Source organism: Danio rerio, chromosome 13 (genome assembly GCF_049306965.1).
Source record: "Danio rerio strain Tuebingen ecotype United States chromosome 13, GRCz12tu, whole genome shotgun sequence".
Classification (NCBI taxonomy): domain Eukaryota; kingdom Metazoa; phylum Chordata; class Actinopteri; order Cypriniformes; family Danionidae; genus Danio; species Danio rerio.
The window spans coordinates 41,534,005-41,553,889 of NC_133188.1; the positions used below are offsets into that span (position 1 = coordinate 41,534,005).

Below are 19,885 nucleotides of genomic sequence, written 5' to 3' on the forward strand. Positions count from 1 at the left end.
ATGACATTTAACTTTAGCCACGTATGAAAAAAAATTGATTGCTAAAAAAAAGGTCCAACAGTAACCACCAGCATTGGATATGATTAAATGCAGACACTCTACTGCTGTTTTTACATGCCACTCATGTGTCATAAAGACATTTTTGGAGTATTACAGGATCCTTAAAGTTAATGCATGTCAAGAATGTCTGTTAAAACTTCAACCTCTAGCAAATATGCTTAAAAAAATAATAATCCTCTTGTTTCCTTGACCTTAGTTAGATCTCTGCCTTCCTTCTGCTATGATAAGACTTCAATGATATTATTCTGTCGCACAAAGGCAAGACCACTCAATTATTAACACAGACTCCCAGGTGACCAACTGCTATTGCTTTTATCTGCCCTTCTCTTTACACACACACACACACACACACACACACACACACACACACACACACACACACACACACACACACACACACACACACACACACACACACACACACACACACACTCTCACACACACACACACACACACACACACACACACACACACACACACACACACACACACACACATTTCTCAATTCATAATTAAATTTTCCCTTCACAATCCCTATCTTATCTTGTTTGTCATTAGTCAGAAGGGCCATCAAATGTATCGATTCAAGTGATCTTTGTTAATAATAACAATATAAAATTTAGAAAGATGAACAGGAGCAAAAGAAGTCATAGCTGTGAATCCGCTTCATAAAAAAGGCAAAACTCATGATGACTCGGATTCCCTCATTATCAGCAGGAAGCAATTCAAAATCTGTCACAGGCTTAATGTTCAACCTCACAATTCGAAAGAAAATGGAAAAAAATCTCCTTTTCTACAGACATTCCTATCATTGGCCTGTGTAATCAGTATAATGAGAAAAAAAGTACAACTGCAGCAAGCATGAGGTCCAATATAGATAAGATATAAGCTAATAAACTCATTTTTACAAGATTTTTTTTAATTAATGGACAATTATGTAATGTTAGTTAACATATTTACTAACATTAAGTATGACTAATCTTATAAAGTGTTGACTAATGTATTATTAAAATCCAATGGTATGCTTGTTAACAATAGTTAATGCACTGAGTTAAAAGCAACGGACATCATTCAACTTAACAATAACTTAGATGAATTAGTACCATAATAAATGAAAAATTGTATTGTAATGTGTATTTATATAGCGCATTTATTGTGTATGGCTTTACACTCAAAGCGCTTCACATTCATAAGGGGGGATTCTCCACACCACCACCAGTGTGCAGCATCCACTTGGATGATGCAACGGCAGCCACAGGACAACGGCGCCAGTGTGCTTACCACAAACCAGCTATATTGGGAGAGTGAAGAGACAGTGATAGAGTCAATTCGGTGGATAGGGATGATTGGGAGGCCATAGTTGTAAGTGGCGATTGAGAGACTTTGGCCAGGACACATGGGTTACACCCCTACTCCTTACGAGAAATGCCATGGGATTTTCAAAAATCACAGATAGTCAGGATCTTGGTTTAAAGTCTCATCCAAACGACGGCGCCCACTGACAGATTAGTGTCCCCTTCACTTTCTACTGGGGCATTAGGACTCACACAGACCACAGGTTGAGCGCCCCCAGCTGGCCTCACTAACACCATTTTAATTGTTTAGATTAGTTGATACATTAATTACATTAATGAACTATAGTATTAAAGTGTTTCCATTTATTTTTCTAAACCCGTTTACAAAAAGAACAAGATGTGTAAAAAAATTACCTTATATTTACAGGCTTATAATTACAGGCTTATAATTGCATTACTTTTACAGTAAGGTACTGTATGTAAGTTCACAGTAAATTACTGTGAGATGCTTCATAATTATTCTGTAAACATTTCTAAATATCAAAAAGTGCCTGTATTAGCATAAAAGTTGATGTATAAATTTTTGTTGAATACAATATTAATAGTTTGAATTTCTATAATCAATGTGCAAAAGATATAGCCATTTTACAGTAAATTGCTGTAATTATGATGCCTTCCTTAATGTCACAATAAAATTCTGAATATGTAAAACTTAACAGTTAAACCTTGTAAAGTGACAACAATGTAGTTTACTTTGAAAAATTACAGTAACGTTGTGAAATTCTGGGAATGTATTACAGTGTGTATAGCAGACAGTAGGGTTGGGCGGTGTCGACCAATATGGCATCATACAATGTCTAATGTGAAACATTGTGATAGACGATGGCATCATCGTTGTAGGCAGCGGTGAATTCATTATTTATGAATAATTAATTAATTTATACCAAATTAATTATTGTAGCCTACCGTTTTAACTTCCTGACTCGTATGGTCTTTGTTTTACCCATAACCAAATCATAAATAAATTAAGATAAGTTACACACAAATTACCACCTGTTAATCCCTTTTATTCGCAGGACTCTGGCATGACTAGGCAGAGTGATCTGTGTCACTATAATGGCATTGACAAACTTGGTTGGTAAAAAAGGTGCACAATCAAAAGTAACCAACCAAAGTATCTGAGGTTTTCAGTAAAATGTCAAGCGTTGTGATGTCTGTTGGCCATTGAAGTTGGACGATGGCATCGTCTATCAACCCAACCCTAGTAGACAGCTTTTTTTTTTTTTTAACGGCAGAAACAAAGATCATTCTTTTCATTTACATTCACAAATTACAATTCAGAAGTACTTGTTTGTTTTTTACAGTGAAAAGCTCTTCTAAAGCATTTGCTTGCAGCACCACAGTCAGTGGTTGGCACGAATCAAAACTCTCATGGCCAGCAGCACACATCTGAAGAGGATTAACCAGCAGAAATAATCTATAAATTATCCAATTTTTTTCGTATTTGGCTGATAGCAAAGCATTGAATATTAGCATTGATCTGCTGATACCAAATGGCGGCCAAAATTCAGTAGATCAAAGTTGTCCTAAAACTATTGAACAACATTCATTCCTGTTTTAGGAGAATTTTGAAAAACATTTTTGATTCACTTCAAATGTTGACTACAGCTTTGTTTCTCAACCATGTCAAAACACTCGACTGCTTTGTTTAGATTTTAGTAACAATAACATTGACTTTTATCCAGTTTTTGGTTTCATTGTGAAGTTTCAAAAACAGTACCCCAGTGCATCCACATCCTGACGCAGACTAAAACATCGCAAATTCATTGTGAAATCCTGTTGACTATAAATATTTATTCAATAAAAAAACGTTATTAACAAATTTTTTGATTCATTTTGAATAACAAGGAAATGTGTACACTGGTGGCCAGTAAAAGTTGGGAGGAAAACTGCTGTTCATCCACAAACAGGTCCACATATTAAGGTCTGGGTAGATTATATGGGATAAAATCTGTTCTTGTAACACGTTGAATGCAGGACCAGACGGGAATAAATATCTGAGACTTTGACAAGGTGCCAAATTATAATGGCAAGGCAACTGGGTCAGAGTATCTCTGAAGCAATAAAACTTTGCTCCTGGTCAGCAGTGGTGAGAATTAACCAATGGTGGTCCAAGGAACGACGAACAACAAGCCAGTGACAGGATGTTGGGCAATCGAGACTCATTAACTCGCAGTAGTCAATGAAAGCTCTCCCATATGGTCTGAGCCACTAAAGGTCTACTATGGCACAAGTCACACACAATTGTAATGATGCTCATGGGAGAAATTTGTCACATGAACACACGTCCCTGTTTGAGAGTGCCTGCAATGGCCACACAAGCATCAAAACTGGAACTTGGAGCAGTGGATGAAAGTTGCCTGGTCTAACGAGTAGGGCTGTCAATATGGCTAAAACCTCAATCCCAATTTCTTTCCTAAATAAGCAAAATTCAAATAATATTATAATTCTAAAGGCAATAATTAATATTACATAAAAAAATTACCCAAAATATTTTAAAGTTCTTTGAATGTCCAGAAAATTGCTATGTTAATGTAAGGAATTATTAATTTTATAATAATTATTATTATACTACTGTTATTATTATTATTATTATTATTATTATTATTATTATTATACTATATATATATATATATATATATATATATATATATATATATATATATATATATATATATATATATATGTGTGTGTGTGTGTGTGTGTGTGTGTGTGTGTGTGTGTGTGTGTGTGTGTGTGTGTGTGTGTGTGTGTGTGTATATATGTAGCCTGTTTTGAGAATGTTTTTTTTTTTCGTATTTTTAGTGAGGGACTTTGAAAGAGCCATCATCCTTGCTTTGTTAACAGGGGTAGGGAGCTCTCAGATTTTACCTAAAATATCTTCATTTGTGTTATGAAGACAAACAAGGCCTCACCTTTAACAAAGGTGATTTGTAAGAATGTGATGGCGAGTAATAAATAACATAACTTTAAAAAGAACTAAACCTTTAAATTAGTTTTTACTCATTTAATTATCTAAATATAAACCTGAACCTCATCTTTACTGGACCTGCATGGTGAGATTTGCTGCTAACAGCAGAGGCAGAAATTAAAAATCTGAACTGTCAATCCAGACACATTCTGCTTCAACAGTGACATTCAAAAAGTGTTTGTTTCTTTTTCTCGGTCAAGGTGTACTAGATGGCATATTTGTAAAATAAACAGGCATTCAAATGTTTTTCGTATCCAAAAATACTTAACATTCAATAGATTATATAATGTTTAAATCGGTGCCAGAATGAATGAGAATATACTCTAGTATTTCAATATCAACAAAGTGGTCTATTTACAGTTCATGAATTTTGTTTGATGAACACAACATAATACAACATTAAAAGCGTTTCTACTGTTATAAAATCACGGATTTGGGAGGATTAGGGGAACTGAAGGTGTCAGAAAACATGAAAAACACGTTATCGTTGCCTGGCCATTCATGAAATAGCTGTCTTACCATCAGAGCTCATGCAGCCGCTCTGGAAAAGCTGCACTGACTGAGCTGTACTGACAGAGTTGCTATTCAAAGGCATACGTCACAGTAACGTGGCACTGGTGTGGTCTTATGTCACACACATTTTCTAGCTGACATGCACTGCTTCAAGTCCGATGCACCCCATACAGCTAAACACAAGCAACAAATGGGTTAACACCACTATTTAACATCGTGCATCTTGGATCAATATTGGGAACAAACCATAAATACCAATAGGAGCAAGACTTGGAGTCATTTGACATTGACATGAAAGCAGACCACCAATCTCTGTGATAGAATGCACTGAAGTATAATTCACAATAGGACAAGAAACACAGCATTTAAACAGTTTGTTTTACTATAGAAATTGTATTTAAGCATGAAAAATGTCTTCAAACTTTCCAAGCATAATCATTTCTTAAGATTGTGATTGTCATCTAGTGGCTATGACCAAAGATTTAATATTACACAAATAATAGTAGACTAAAATGTAAACTTAACATTACTTTATTATGAATTAATGCTGAGTTAAAGCATGTGCTAATGAAGAACTACCTTTAATCACAAAAGTCACATTGGTTTATTCGTGAATATTGGCTACCTTAATTATTTGTTACTTTAAATACACTTTAGTTTTAGCTAAATGTAACTTACATGAACTCATGACATGGTAATGTATCATCTTTGTGTCATGACTTTACTTGGAGGGGTGCATTATAATTAACTTATTCTCAGGGCCGGCCCATGGCATAGGCAGTATAGGCAAATGCTAAGGGCGCTGTACATCCAGGGGGCGCCAGAAATGAGCGGGGGTAAGTTGGTTTTGTTTTCAATATTCCTGACACACATTCAGTGATAGATGGCAATAACTCAAAAACCTCTTAGCCTAAAAAGATCTAAAGTGTGTTTCCTACAATAAGACAAAGCTGCTTATGTTTCACAGCTGTCTTTTTCTTTTTTTTTCGCTCGATATTACGAGCACTGCTCCGTTTAGCCTGGGATATGCGTTTAGCCGGGAGAGCTAAGCTCGCGCGGAGTGGAGCTCTCCGTAAGGGACCGTCGGAAAAGTGCTTCTTTTTTTTTCTTTTTTTTTTCGCTCTATTCTGCTTGTTTTATTTTAAACACAACTAATTTTCTCTTAAATGAGCACAACAGTTACTAAAGTAGTCGAATGCTTTATTCATTCATTCATTCATTATAGATCTGTGCATTCTTACATTAACACCTCTGTTATCAAACAAAACACAATGAGAGATTCATTTGCTGCTCTTCACTAAATAGCAAATACAATTAAAAGTGAAATAGATTTTATAGCTTTATTTAATTTCTGTATAGGCCATTGATTTTAATAGGTTAAACCTTTTATTTTATTGACACCATTTTCTATTGTTTGCTATATATTCTATCATTTGAAGCTATTTGTTGTCCCATATTTTAACATCCCAACGTTGATAGATATGACATAACATTGCTAATCATTAAATAGCTATAGTGCTATCTGTTAGTTTTATGTCAGCTAATGTTATGGAAGCGCATGGATGTTTTGGAAAATAGTAAAGTTAATGTAACTACCCCATCATTCCTTCCTCAAGCTAATGTGTAAATATTAGATCTATTCAGCAATAATGTTAATTGCATTGGCATATTTATCTGACATTTTCCCAGCTTGTAGTAGTCGATCAAAAAGCTGTTTAGTTTCTTATGACTTTACACTAGCAGTGGAATTTACTGCAATGTGACGGGGCGCCACCTGAAATCTTGCCTAGGGCGCCAAATTGCTTAGGGCCGGGCCTGCTTATTCTTAACTAGTTATGAACTAATACTAAATTAAGGCATGTGCTAATCAAGAACTAATGTTAATTACAACATGAGTCACATGAGTTCATGTGTGAAAAACAGCTACCTTAATCACTTGCTACCTTAAATACACTTTAGTTTTAGCTAAATGTAACAAACATGAACATATGACCTGTTAATGCATCTGTATAATGACTTTACTTGAAGGGTCACATTATAATTAACTCATCTTAACTACTGAAGAACTAATGATGAGTTAAAGAATGTGCTAATCAAGAACTAACTTTAATTACAACATGAGTCACATGAGGTTATGTGTGAAAATGGCAACTTTAGTTACTTGTTACCCTAAAAATACATTTTAGTTTTAGCTAAATGTAACTAACAAGAACTCATGACCTGGTAATGCATCAACTTTGTGGCATGACTTTACTTGGAGACACATATTATCATTAACTCATTCTTAACTACTTATGAACTAATGATGTGTTAGGGCATGTGCTAATCAAGAACTAATTTTAATTACAAACATGAATCACATGAGTTCATGTGTGAATAACGGCTACCTTAGTTACTTGTCACCTTAAATAAACTTTAGTTTTATGTAAATGTGCTGTAAATGACCTGTAAATAAACTCTAAATGATCTCATGACCTGCTAAAATGTGTCATATTTGTGTCATGGCTTTACTCGGAGAGGTACATTATCATTAACTCGTTTACTTAACTACTCATGAACTAATGATGAATTAAGACATGTGCTAATCAAGAACTACCGTTGATTACAACATGCGTCACATGAGTTCATGTGTGAATAATGGCAACCTTCATTATTTGTTACCTTAAATACACTTTAGTTTTGCAACTAATATGAACTCATGATCTGTTAATGTATCTGTATCATGACTTTACTTGAAGTGGCACATTTTAATTAACTCCTTAACTACTCATGAACTAATGATGAGTTAAGGCATGTGCTATCAAGCGCTAACTTAAATTGCAACAAGTCACAAAAGTCACGTGTAAAACATGTCTAGCTTAATTACTTGTGACTTTAGATACACTTTAGTTTTAGCTAAATGACCTGTAAGTGGCCTGTAAATAAATCCTAAATGACCTCACGACCTGTTAATGTTTGTCATCTTTGTGTCATGACTTTACTTGGAGGGGTACACTATGATTAACTCAGTCTTAACTTCTCATGAACTCCTGTGCTTAAACATTAGGTGCGTTCGACATCATGCGCGTTCGACATCATGCAGCGCTGCGCAGATTGTTAGAAATTTCTCTTAAAGCGGTGCATGCTGGTTAGAAATTTTGTCCGGATTGGCGATGCACCAAAGCCACATGACTGTCACATGTGGCATCAAAGTACCACAACAGCACTCCAAGATCAGACAGCAGACTCAGCCAGTGCAGCATCTGAAAAGCGACTGATGGAACTGCGATGACGACAAAGATATTACACAATTGGCCGAGGTTACCGTATGACAACAACCATGTATGTTTGGGGTTTATCATTGAACAACTTCCTATTCAAAAGGTTTAATACAAACAATTCAGTTTCATACCCTCTCTATCTTGTACACATCATGCTTATTAAAAGACTACAAATATTTTACTGCAGAAATCATTTTTGTTAAATAATTTTGTTATAAAGGCTAGATTGTTTGCACATGTTTATTTTCTACCTTTTTATATACAGACTATTTACTGTATTCAGCTAATGAACGATTTAAATGATATATTTTAGTAAATAACCTAAATATTAACTCAAATAAGTCTTACAGACTCGAAATAAAATACTTATCATCATTGATTCTGACACCCTAAATCTTTCTGAACAAATTCAGTTAAACAACTATTTTATTAAATAATTATAAAAGGATGTATACGATTTATATGAAATATGTATATATATATATATATATATATATATATATATATATATATATATATATATATATATTTTTTTTTTTTTTTTTTTTTTTTTTTTTTTTTTTTCCCTGTCAGACCATTTGTACACAGTTTTAAAAGTAACAATAACCTGCTCTTTCTGGGAAACTTGTACTTAAAGTGTAGCTCACTTATTTTAGGAATGTCCTTTTGTTCAATCTCTTTGGATTAACGTGCTTTTTTAAAATGCTTTCATTATTCAAAATAATCTTAATCATTGTGGAAGACTTAATCAAAACACCTTGTTTTGGGCTTTTACACTAATATATAATGAAAAGTTTTATTTCTATAAATCTAAATATATGTAAAGCCCTTTTAGCATATTCAAACAAGAAGTATTAGCCTAAAGAGTGATGCTTAAACTCCTAAAAGTTGTGCTTATTGCCTTGTATTTGAAAGGCCTATTCATTTGTATGTTCATATTACCCTCTCGTTTCCCCTTATTCATAATTATTCATAATTCCCTTATTGCTTAAAAACTACTTGTTTAAGAACTATAGTTTGTAGAGACAGCGTTCTGTTTCATTTATGCTATAAATCTTTTGTTGTTTTAAATAAAAAAAATGATGAAGACGCTGTGTGATCGGTCATCATGACTGCCCAACTTTGAGCACAGAAGAGTCCAGCTGTCCAGCTTGACGGCTCCGTTTTCAATTCCGCCCCTGCCTGCTCTCGGCTAATCTCGCTGATCACTGGCTGCAGCCATGTTTCATGTCGAACGCACCTATTATTATGTTCATTATGATGTAGACATAACACTTTTATTATGTTTTTTTTAATGTAAATAGGGGTATATGAGTAGTTACGGAAGAATTAATGATATCGTGCCTCTCGAGGAAGAGTTATGACATAAACATTAAAAGGTAATGAGTTTGTGTTTGTCACATTTAGCTGAAACTAAAGTGTTAATTAATACATTAACAAACATGTACTAACAAATAAATAAGGTAGCAATTATTCACTCATGTGAGTCATGTTGCAGTTAAAGTTACTTCTTGATTAGTGCATGCCTTAACTCATCATTAGTTCCAAATGAAGTAGTTTAATTTACATATTAGTACATCAATATTCCTGCACTGTTATTGTAAAGTGTTACCCAATCACTCTTACCTGCAATGATACTGGCCATTTGGAACTACACAGATGCCACCGTTGAGACAAGGCAAAGTGCCACACACCTCTGCTTGCTCCAAGCATTCTGGGTCTACACAAATGCATGTGGCATTCTGTATAAAAGAAACAGAACACCCCAAGGGAGTTGGTTAGATGTCAAGTGCAGAAAGATGCTGAAATCTAAGCGCACACTAAGGTGAGCTTGAGCATTGTTGTATTTGCATCACCTAACAGTTTTCTACCAAAATACTCCTGGTGCCTGGCAAGAGCTGGGGCTTAGCCCAGGGGATCTGCAAACTCCTATTTCCACTAATCTGAAAGCCAAACATGTAAACGGATAATGTTACCCAGTCAAAAGCAATCATAATGGAGCATAGGGTTTGTTTAGTAGTCTTGATGCCCATTCACACCAAAAACTATAATGATATAATTCTAAAATTGACCTAAAAATAGTTCACCACCATTATGATAAGGGCACAGAAGAACAGTATTGTTAGAACTGCTTTCAGGATGATTTTTTTCAAGCTGACAATAAAAACATTTTCCTTAATCGATCTTTTAAAGGGCGGAATGGTGGCTCAGTGGTTAGCACTCAGCAAGAAGGTCTCTGGTTCGAGCCAGTAGGCATTTCTGTATGGAGTTTGAATGTTCTCCCCATGTTTGCGTGGGATTCCTCTGGGTGCTCCGGTTTCCCCCACAGTCCAAAGATATGTGAAATGGGCAAGCAAATCTGGCCATAGTGTATGAGTGCGAGAGAGTATGGATGTTTCCCAGCACTGGTTTGCAGCTGGAAGGGCGTGCGCTGTGTAAAACATATGCTGGAATAATTGGCAGTTTATTCCACTGAGGCGACCTCTGATAAATAAGGGACTAAGACAAAGGAAAATTAATAAATGAATGAGATCTTTTAAAGTTTGAAATCTCTTTTGAGACTATAATAAAAATTTCATTCATTCATTCATTTTCTTGTTGGCTTAGTTCCTTTATTAATCCGGGGTCGCCACAGCGGAATGAACCGCCAACTTATCCAGCAAGTTTTTTTACACAGCGGATGTCCTTCCAGCTGCAACCCATCTCTAGGTAACATCCACACACACATTCACACACACTCATACACTATGGAAAATTTAGCCAACCCAATTCACCTGTACCGCATGTCTTTGGACTGTGGGGGAAACCATAGCACCCAGAGGAAACCCATACGAAGGCAGGGAGAACATGCAAACTCCACACAGAAACGCCAACTGAGCCGAGGTTCGAACCAGCGACCCAGCAACCTTCTTGCTGTGAGGCGACAGCACTACCTACTGTGCCACTGCCTCACCATTTTTATTATTATTATTATTATTATTATGTTTATAACAACAACAAAAATATTAATAAAAATAATATTAATTAGTATTATTATTGTTGCTGTTGTTATTATTACTATTGTTGTAATACTACTACTAATAATAATACTAATAATAATAAACAATTATATTTAAAAAAATATAACGATAATAATAAAATAATAAAATAATAATTATAATTTATTATATATAAATTAAAATATTATTAATAATAATAATTAATAATAATAATAATAATAATTATTATTATTATTATTATTATTATTATTATTACAACAACAACAATATTAATAAAAAATAATATTAATTAGTATTATTATTGTTGCTGTTGTTGTTATTATTATTGTTGTAATACTACTACTACTACTACTACTACTAAAAATAATAATAATAATAATAATAATAATAAACAATTACATTTAAAAAATATAACGATAATAATACAATAATAATTATAATTTATTATATATAAAATTAAATATTATTAATAATAATAATACTAATAATTATTATTATTATTATTATTAATTGATTTTTTAATAGTAATTAATTATTAGTTTTTTTATGTTATTATAATCCCAATAAATCAGGGGAAAAGCATTGAACCACCCAGGACTAAAAAACTAAAAAATAGTAGAACAGACAAGTCATTAGCCTGTTCTGCTCTCCCAACTTGCACTAACCGATCCTGACATCAATAATATTTCTGACTCAGTCATTCAAAGATGAGTAATAGAAGCCGAGAACAATTCCAGATGAAAGTAAAACAGAGACTCCCACTGATATAAGCATTAGTGCAGTTCTGGGGCGGCGTGAAGGATTATTTCATTTTCATACAGATGAGCTCTCTTAGGAGGATGTCTCAGACAGACCAAATCAATGTCAAACAAATCAATTTAATGTGTCTGAGTATGTGTGTGCGTATGTGTGTTAGATAGAGATTAAAGTCTATCTTTACTGTCCATGCTCTAAAATGACTAAGGCACCTCATGAGAATCTACCACGGACAGCCCCATGTGCTGAATTTCACTGCCGAGTAAATGAAGGTCACACAAGACAATTAGTCCGCCACTGGCCCACTTTCTTCCAAATACATCTCTTCATTACAGTAATGGATCATGAACAGCAGACTGTAACTGTAACGATCTGGGGGAACATTTAGTAGTGAACACGACATAAATGCCCCATAGTTCCATTTTTTTATCCTATACTGAATTTGCAACAGCTTGCTTGAGTCCAATAAAAAAAAATGTTACATATGCCATGGCCATTCTGCTATCAAAACAATTATTAATAGTCATTTTAACCTTCAATCCGACACAGGCTGATCTGTCATCAAAATTTACATGTGGCATTTCAAAATTAATTACATCCTCTCAGGCAAAAAAAAATAAATAAAATAAATTGCATTAGGAAGAATGCAGAAAAAATGCCTCACAAGTTTGTCCGTGGCACAGGCTTCGTCCAGTTGACATCCGCTAGACTTGCAGTAGCTGTCAGCCTCAGCGGTGGTCTCACAGTTGAGGCCTGTGAAACCCCCTGGGCATGTGCAAACATATCCATTAGCAGTCTCCTCACACCGACCATCATTCCGGCACGGGTTTGAGTCGCAGAACAGCCTCTTCCTCTCACAGTAAGTACCTGCAATGAAAGAATTTATGGAGAATGAATATTAAGTGATTATAATAAATTTGAGCTCAGACACATGCTTCTGTCAGAGTGGTTTTGATTTAGACACTGGGTCTCATTCACTAACTGTATGCATGTTAGGACTTGTGTGTAAAACCATGATGATGAAATCAAGATTCATCAGTAAGTCTGACATTTTTATCTAAATTTATTACAATGAATTTAGAACTGATTTAAATTGTAAGCATCCTATTACCAAAGGCACAGGTTTTAAACTCAGTTCCTGGAGGGCTGAAGCTCTACAGTTTAGTCCCAACCAACTCTAATTAAACCCACCGGATCAAACTAATCGAGTCCTTCAGTCTTGTTTGAAACCTGCAGGTAAAGCTGCGGTCACATTAGAGTTTGAGCATGCGATATTCTGTCGTTCGGTGCTGCGAAAAGGGGCGGGATTAAACAAACTTATTAGACATTTAAAAAAGCGAGCGATTGCTCCATGTTTTAAATTTCTGTCCAGAGAGGTAATTTTTTGATCCTCGATTGGTCTCACGCAGTCAAGTGATGCGATTTGGCAGGTCAGAGTTCATCAAGCTTGAACTTTGCACCGCAGCAATCTGCGAAACTTAACTCATGACCCTGCGTTTCCGGTCTGACGCATTCGCGTGCAAATTAATGGAATTCTATGGGAGGAAAAGCCCAGTGTGACCATAGCTTTAGTGTGTTGAGGCAGGGTTGCAAATGCAGGGCTGTTTGACAGTTTGACACCCCTGACTTAAGGCACTTCATAAATAGGGATATGAATTATTTAGATTAGAGAATTATTTATACCTTTAAAAATGTGCATTCTTCAGTAAATATCAAATTTTTGTGGTCTATATTTATTTTTTTCTACAGTATAAAGAAGCACATTTCCAAGCTTGTACTTCCCATTTTGTTTTAATGTTAATCGACACGTCAGACATTTAAATGGGACCAAAATGAAGCTCCGAAATCTGAATTCTGATACGGTCCAGTACATACTGGTATGAAGGGTTTTCAATAACCATAATCAAAACGCTTGTGTAAATATACCCCCATAGCCATGATCGGATGCTTTCTTAACTGCAAATTTATGTTGTGAGCTTATTTTGATATGCTCAAACTTTTAACGAGTCCTCTAAATGTATTTCCTGTGACTTTATCAAAGCATTGAATCACTTAAATGGTAAAGTACAAGTCAACTAGTTAGAAGATTAGCGATAAGTTGTTGGCTGCAGTTTGCTAGTCACTGCTGTATTTCTAATGACATAAATAAGTAAAAATTAATCATGTTTAAATGTTCATCAAATATATTAGTAATCTAATTTAAGATCACAGTTCTTTGTAATGTAATGTATTTTTTAATGCCATGTCAGCAACTAAGGCACTTTTCATGGCAAGAACATTTCAATAATAAAAATACAATAAAAAAAAAATCAACAAACAAACAAGTGAATACATAAATTTTAAAAGATTTTTAGCGCTAATACGGGATTAAAATTCAAAAAAAGAAAAATTTCTGGTGTCATTTCATAAAAAAAGTATTTTGGAATAATTAAAAGCAGGACAGTCCAGTAAAATATGTTTTACTGTAAGGGGAATTTTGCAGAACAAACATTGAGTACGGGCTTGACCTTTGAGCTAAAAACCATGGGTTATTCTTGTATGCCCAATTTGACATCTGGTGAAAATCACATGATCAAATCTAGTCTTAAAATGTTTTAAAATTCAGTTTGAGATTTCAGGTTGTATTTCATACAGTAATTTTTTTTTTTAATACAACAGACTCCTCTTGCTACTTGTTTAAAATGTAGATATTTCCTATGACTTAATCGAAGCATTGAATCACATGTACTGTACCATATAAAGGTAAGAGACTACTGTAAAAGTCCACTAGTTAAAAGTTTAGCAATAAGTTGTTAGCTGCAGTTTTCAAATCACTGCTGCATTTTTAATGACATTTAAAAAAAATAATAAGTTAAGATGAATCATATGGGGCTGCAGGGTGGCACAATGGGTAGTGCTGACGCCTCACAGCAAGAAGGTCGCTGGTTCGAGCCCTGGCTGGGTCAGTTGGCATTTCTGTGTGGAGTTTGCGTGCTTTCCCCATGTTCATGTGGGTTTCCTCCAGGTGCTCCGGTTTCCCCCACAAGTCCAAGGACATGTGCTACAGGTGAATTGATTAAACTAAATTGGCCGTAGTGTATGATTTTTTCCCAGTGATGGGTTGCAACCAAGCGGCAACCTCCCGCTCTCCCTCAGGAAGCCAATACGGAAGTAACTAAAACTGCAATTCATCCGAAATTCCGCTAGTCCTGGCCGCTCCTGGCTCCAAAACAGAGCAAATTTCAATTGAGCCCACTGTTAGAATCGCCAACTTTACAGCAGAAAAAAAGGTGTTTACAGCCTGGTACAAAAAAAGATTTTGGTTAATACAGCTAATATCACCCTTCATGACAACTGTGAGGGGGGTCAATTTTTTTATAACTCATCCGTTTCCTTTATATTAAGTTATATTAAGTTTGCATAATTAAGGGCGTGGCCACTTGAGTGACAGCTAGGTCTCGTTGGTTGCCGTCACATGTATTTGTTTTATTTAAGATCATTTATCGTTTATATTTATATTTAGAGCTGTAATGCACTCCAGAATCTGTCAGATTGATTAGCTGTAGGCTCTAGAACAGTCATCTGAAGCGTTGTCATACAGTGTTATGCTGTATTTCATCAATAGTCTTACAGTAACTAACACAGACTATATCTAAAGTGTTTGGAAGTAATTCGCGTTTTCCTCCTGTTGAAAAACGTCATAAGAACAATGTTTAGTGGCTCAATGTATTACAGCAGTGTTTTTAAAAGTCTAAACACTTTATTGATATAGTGTACAACCAAGCACATGTGGTCAGAACACAAACGAGTCACAGGTGATAAAGTATTAAGCATTTCTCCCAAAGTAAAGTGTGTCTGAACCAGGTCCAAGCTAAATGCTAGCAGGTGTCTGTAGCTCCGCTCACTCTCCGCCTCTTTGCCCTTGTTTGGTATCTCGCCGTGGGTGTGATGACGCGTGACCAAAATGGCGACGGTTGGCCGCGCCTACTTGTGGCTTCTTTTGCGCTCTTCAGAAACCTATGGGCGTCACGGATACTACGTCCATAAATTTTACAGTCTATGGTTGCAACTGGAAGGGCATCCACTGCGTAAAACGTATGCTTGATAAGTTGGCAGTTCATTCTGCTGTGGCGACCCCAGATTAATAAAGAGACTAAGCCAAAAAGAAAATGAATGATTGAAATTGGCCATAGTATATGAGTGGTTGAGTGTGGATGTGAGAGTGCATGGGTGTTTCCTAACGCTGGGTTGTGGCTGGAAGGACATCTGCCAGGTAAAAAAATATGCTGGATAAGTTGGCCGCTGTGGTGCCACTGATAAATAAATGGACTGAGCCAAAGGAAAACTAATAAATGAAGATGAATCATGTTTAAATGTTTTTCAAATATATTACTAATCAAATGTAAGATCAATGTTCTTTAGCTTCTGAATCTTTTTAATAAGTGTCTGACTGTTTCGTAAGAATATATATTTATGTTGTTATATCTAAAATGTCATTGGACAAGTGCTTCAGCATATCAAGCATTCTGAGAATCTTAATGTGACGTCTAACAGCTCTCATTTATTCCAAAGGAAAAATGAGAATATAAAGCTCATATCATCCTCCCACTTCTCTTAATGTGGATATTTAAAGATCTAAATTAAGTCCCTATTGTCTCTAAACCGGACATTCTGGCTGGCGGTTTTGGACAGGGAGCATCTATAGGCAGTGGGTTCCTCTAAGGTAACTTTGGACAGGAACATCACTCTGATTTGCGCTCCTCGCAGGTTAAATTTAGACTTGACTATGCAGCACTGTAAGTTCAAGGTGAACATGATTTGATTTTATTCCCTAGTGGTGCTCTGTTTTCTTTACCTTTTTTTTTCCTCGCCATGTTCCTCAGCAGGAGCCAACTCATTTATCTTCCTTGTTACTGTGTTTTCCTTTTCTTTTGTCGTTCAGTTTTTAAAGCATATTCCAGTGTGTTAGGCTCACTAAATGAAGCAAAGGTCGTCAGTCCCAGAGGCACCCAACTGCTTTTGAGGACACACCATTGGGCATCATAAGTGTATGTCTCTCTGCAGCGCTTCTCAGGGATCCACAGTGGGAAATTGAAAATGAAAAGCTCTTGACATTATAAAACTCAAAGCTCAACATATTCTTTTATGCTTCCACTACCTTTGATTGGCAACCCTTCTTGTAGGAGGTCTTTTGAAATGGGAATGCATCATATAGGTGCGCGATCCACTGTTTGATAAAGGTTGATGACTTCGTGAACGTTGATGAAAATTATAAAAGCAGTGATTTGAAATAGATAGCTCAACCCTGCTGTGCACCTTGAGATATAACTCATCCAAATCAGAAGCCAAGCTGTTATTAAAACCACTCAGGAACTAGACAATTACAGCTTTGGAATTACCACAAAAGCATGGGGCAGGTGAATAGGAAAATTAATAGCATATCCAATAGGGCATATCCCATTAATTCTGTAACATGCGGATACAAACACCACTGGCAGTCTGAATAAGGTACACAGGAGAGTGGAATCAAAAGAAAATCTCATTTGAAGTGTCCCACGAGTGGGCCTCATTATTATGTGTGTGTAGGCTTTAGTCCGTAAGGGCAGTCGGTACCGGGCCAGCCGTTAACTTCACTATGATTAATGGGGTGACAGCTTGGGCAAAGTCGGAGAGCTGCTGGCCCCACAGGGGGCCCAAACAGAGCAGAACTGGAGACCAGCTACTTTCAGTTCCTTACAAGGTACTACGAGAATATGCAATGAGACACTATACAGATATCGCAGTGCAACAGCTTTTGCTTATCTGTCACCTGATAGAGTGGAATCATTAATAGTATAAAGCCCAATTCACACTGCATTCATAGACGTTGACGATCAACAGATTACAGAGTATCATTTCTCATAAATACCACGACCAGACAAAAGTAGGTTTAGCATGTTCATTAAGCAAAAAAAAAAGTATCATGTTGCCATATGGTTACACCGTGCAGTAGAGGGTTAAGAATGTTTAGTGACACTTTTTTTTATTCTTTTACACTTTTTTTGTGCAATATAACCAAATATCTACAAGCAAATAAGTAGTGGAAAATCTTGTCTCTTTTACCTGTTTCATAATGCTCCTGCAGACCCAGAGACCCGCACCTTTTTGCGTCCGGCCAGGGTTTCAAAATCTACTAAAATGTCTGGGATTTAGTTTTGCTTTCATTTTCTAAGCTGTTGTTAATTTTATGCGCACAGCCAGGGGTTAAAGGTGCAGTAGGTGATTGTCTTCAGAAACATTTTTTGTTGTGCTGGTTGAAAGTCTCTTCACATTCCAATAGTAATGATTACAGTAAATGATCTAAATGTGTTTGTATGTATTTTTATCTTCTGGGTAAAGCATAAAACTAAAAAATGTTTATCCAATTAAATAGAGTCGAACCAACATCTCTCATAATTTCGATAAGCAGGTCAGACTGTCTGTCAGTATATGTAGACTTCTGTGCATCTGTTCACGCAGATCCGCCATTTTCACGTGCCCGTCTGCATCACAAACACATGCGCGCGAGCAAGCTGCAGGCCGCTCGCCGATGCTGAGTCGTATGGCGGAGCCGGAGGCGGCGAAGGACAGCTGAGCTCGGGCCGATTACTGTAAAGCCAGGCACGAGTATAGTTTGCCTGAGGAAGGACGACACCATGGCTGAAGTATTACTGTTAGACAGGTAATGTTTTAAAACTTAGTCAGGCTACGCTTATGTTAGATTGTGTTGTTATGAATGACTTATATGCACAGACGTGTTGTTCAGCCACTGAAATCTCCCGGTGAAAGATTGATGTGATTATTTTCAGTTTCATAAGGTCCTTTGACAGCATCTATAATGTATATTTATATTTAGTGTAACAACAAAGCATCAGTAAATAGTGCTATTCCACCTAACTGCTTTATTGAGCTTTTATGCTGTTAAAAAAGTTGCTTTTATAATCACATTGGGTTAATTTTGAACAATGACAGCTTTCCTATACTGTTTACTATGCTACTCTGAATTTTCGCTCTGAAATAGCATGTAAGTGTGGCAAAGTAATAAATGTAATTCCTGCACGGCGCTGGCACTAACTAACTGGTGAATGACATGAACTAGTGGGTTGTCTGTCTACTGTTGTGACGTAGTGCGCGCGCGCTCTCGATTTCAGGGGGTGTGGCTTTGAATCACAGTCCCTCCCCGCCGTCCAAAGATAATATGCTAAGCGGTTAGCATTTTGGCAGATCACCTACTGCACCTTTAAATAATAATTAATTCTTTAATCTAAATGACAAATGTTACTAATAAATTAGAGATGACGAAATTACACCTAAAATGGCTGCAGAATATTTGTACACCATTAGAAATGGGTAATCAACTTATTTGACTTATTTAAATAATATACACATTTTATTCTTGTAATTATTATAATTTGTCGAGATTGTTTTTATTCATTTTTTCTGTCATTTAGGCTATTTCTCATTGGCTTTACAGGTTATTTCATAAATTTGATGATATCAATATATTACATATTTTCTACATCTAAAATGCTTTGGCAATACTGTACAAAAGCAGCTTGAACTTGAATGAGAGATAGAGAGAAGCATATTTTACCTGTCAGTGGGTGTACATGGCTTCAGAATAGCATATAGCAAATTGCAAATTGAAATAGCAAAGAAGAAATAGTTGATGTTTTTTATTTATTTCAATAAAAGAAAAAGAAAAAGTTTAAAACAGATAATAATATAAATAGTGTTAAAAATCAAATGTTTTGTTTGTCGTTAGCTATTTGCTTTTGTTAACTATTTATGTGCTGTAGGTAAAAGGTGTTTCAATTCAGCTACCACTGTAAGTATATTTCAAACCTATGGGAAGCACTGTGTACTGTATATTCCTGCAAATATATTGAACCAAATATTTTAAACACACATTTCAAGAACATTTACTTAAAAAATCATATAGGATTTTTTTTTAAACACTGAATAAGATGATAT

The 19,885-nt window shown here is 35.6% G+C and overlaps 1 protein-coding gene across 5 annotated transcripts in view; it reads right to left on the reverse strand.

Moving 5' to 3' along the window:
- The window catches only part of eys (eyes shut homolog), a 522,196-nt gene that overhangs the window by 389,577 nt on the left and 112,734 nt on the right, over nt 1–19,885 (reverse strand). For all 5 annotated transcript variants that reach the window (XM_073920212.1, XM_073920209.1, XM_073920210.1 and 2 more), the window contains 2 exons: nt 12,579–12,781; nt 9,786–9,901 (listed from right to left, as the gene is read on the reverse strand). Coding sequence is in view for 4 of the 5 variants with exons in the window: in XM_073920209.1 (XP_073776310.1) it covers nt 9,786–9,901; nt 12,579–12,781 (319 nt within the window). In the remaining variant the exon portion in view is untranslated. The remainder of the gene's footprint in view (nt 1–9,785; nt 9,902–12,578; nt 12,782–19,885) is intronic.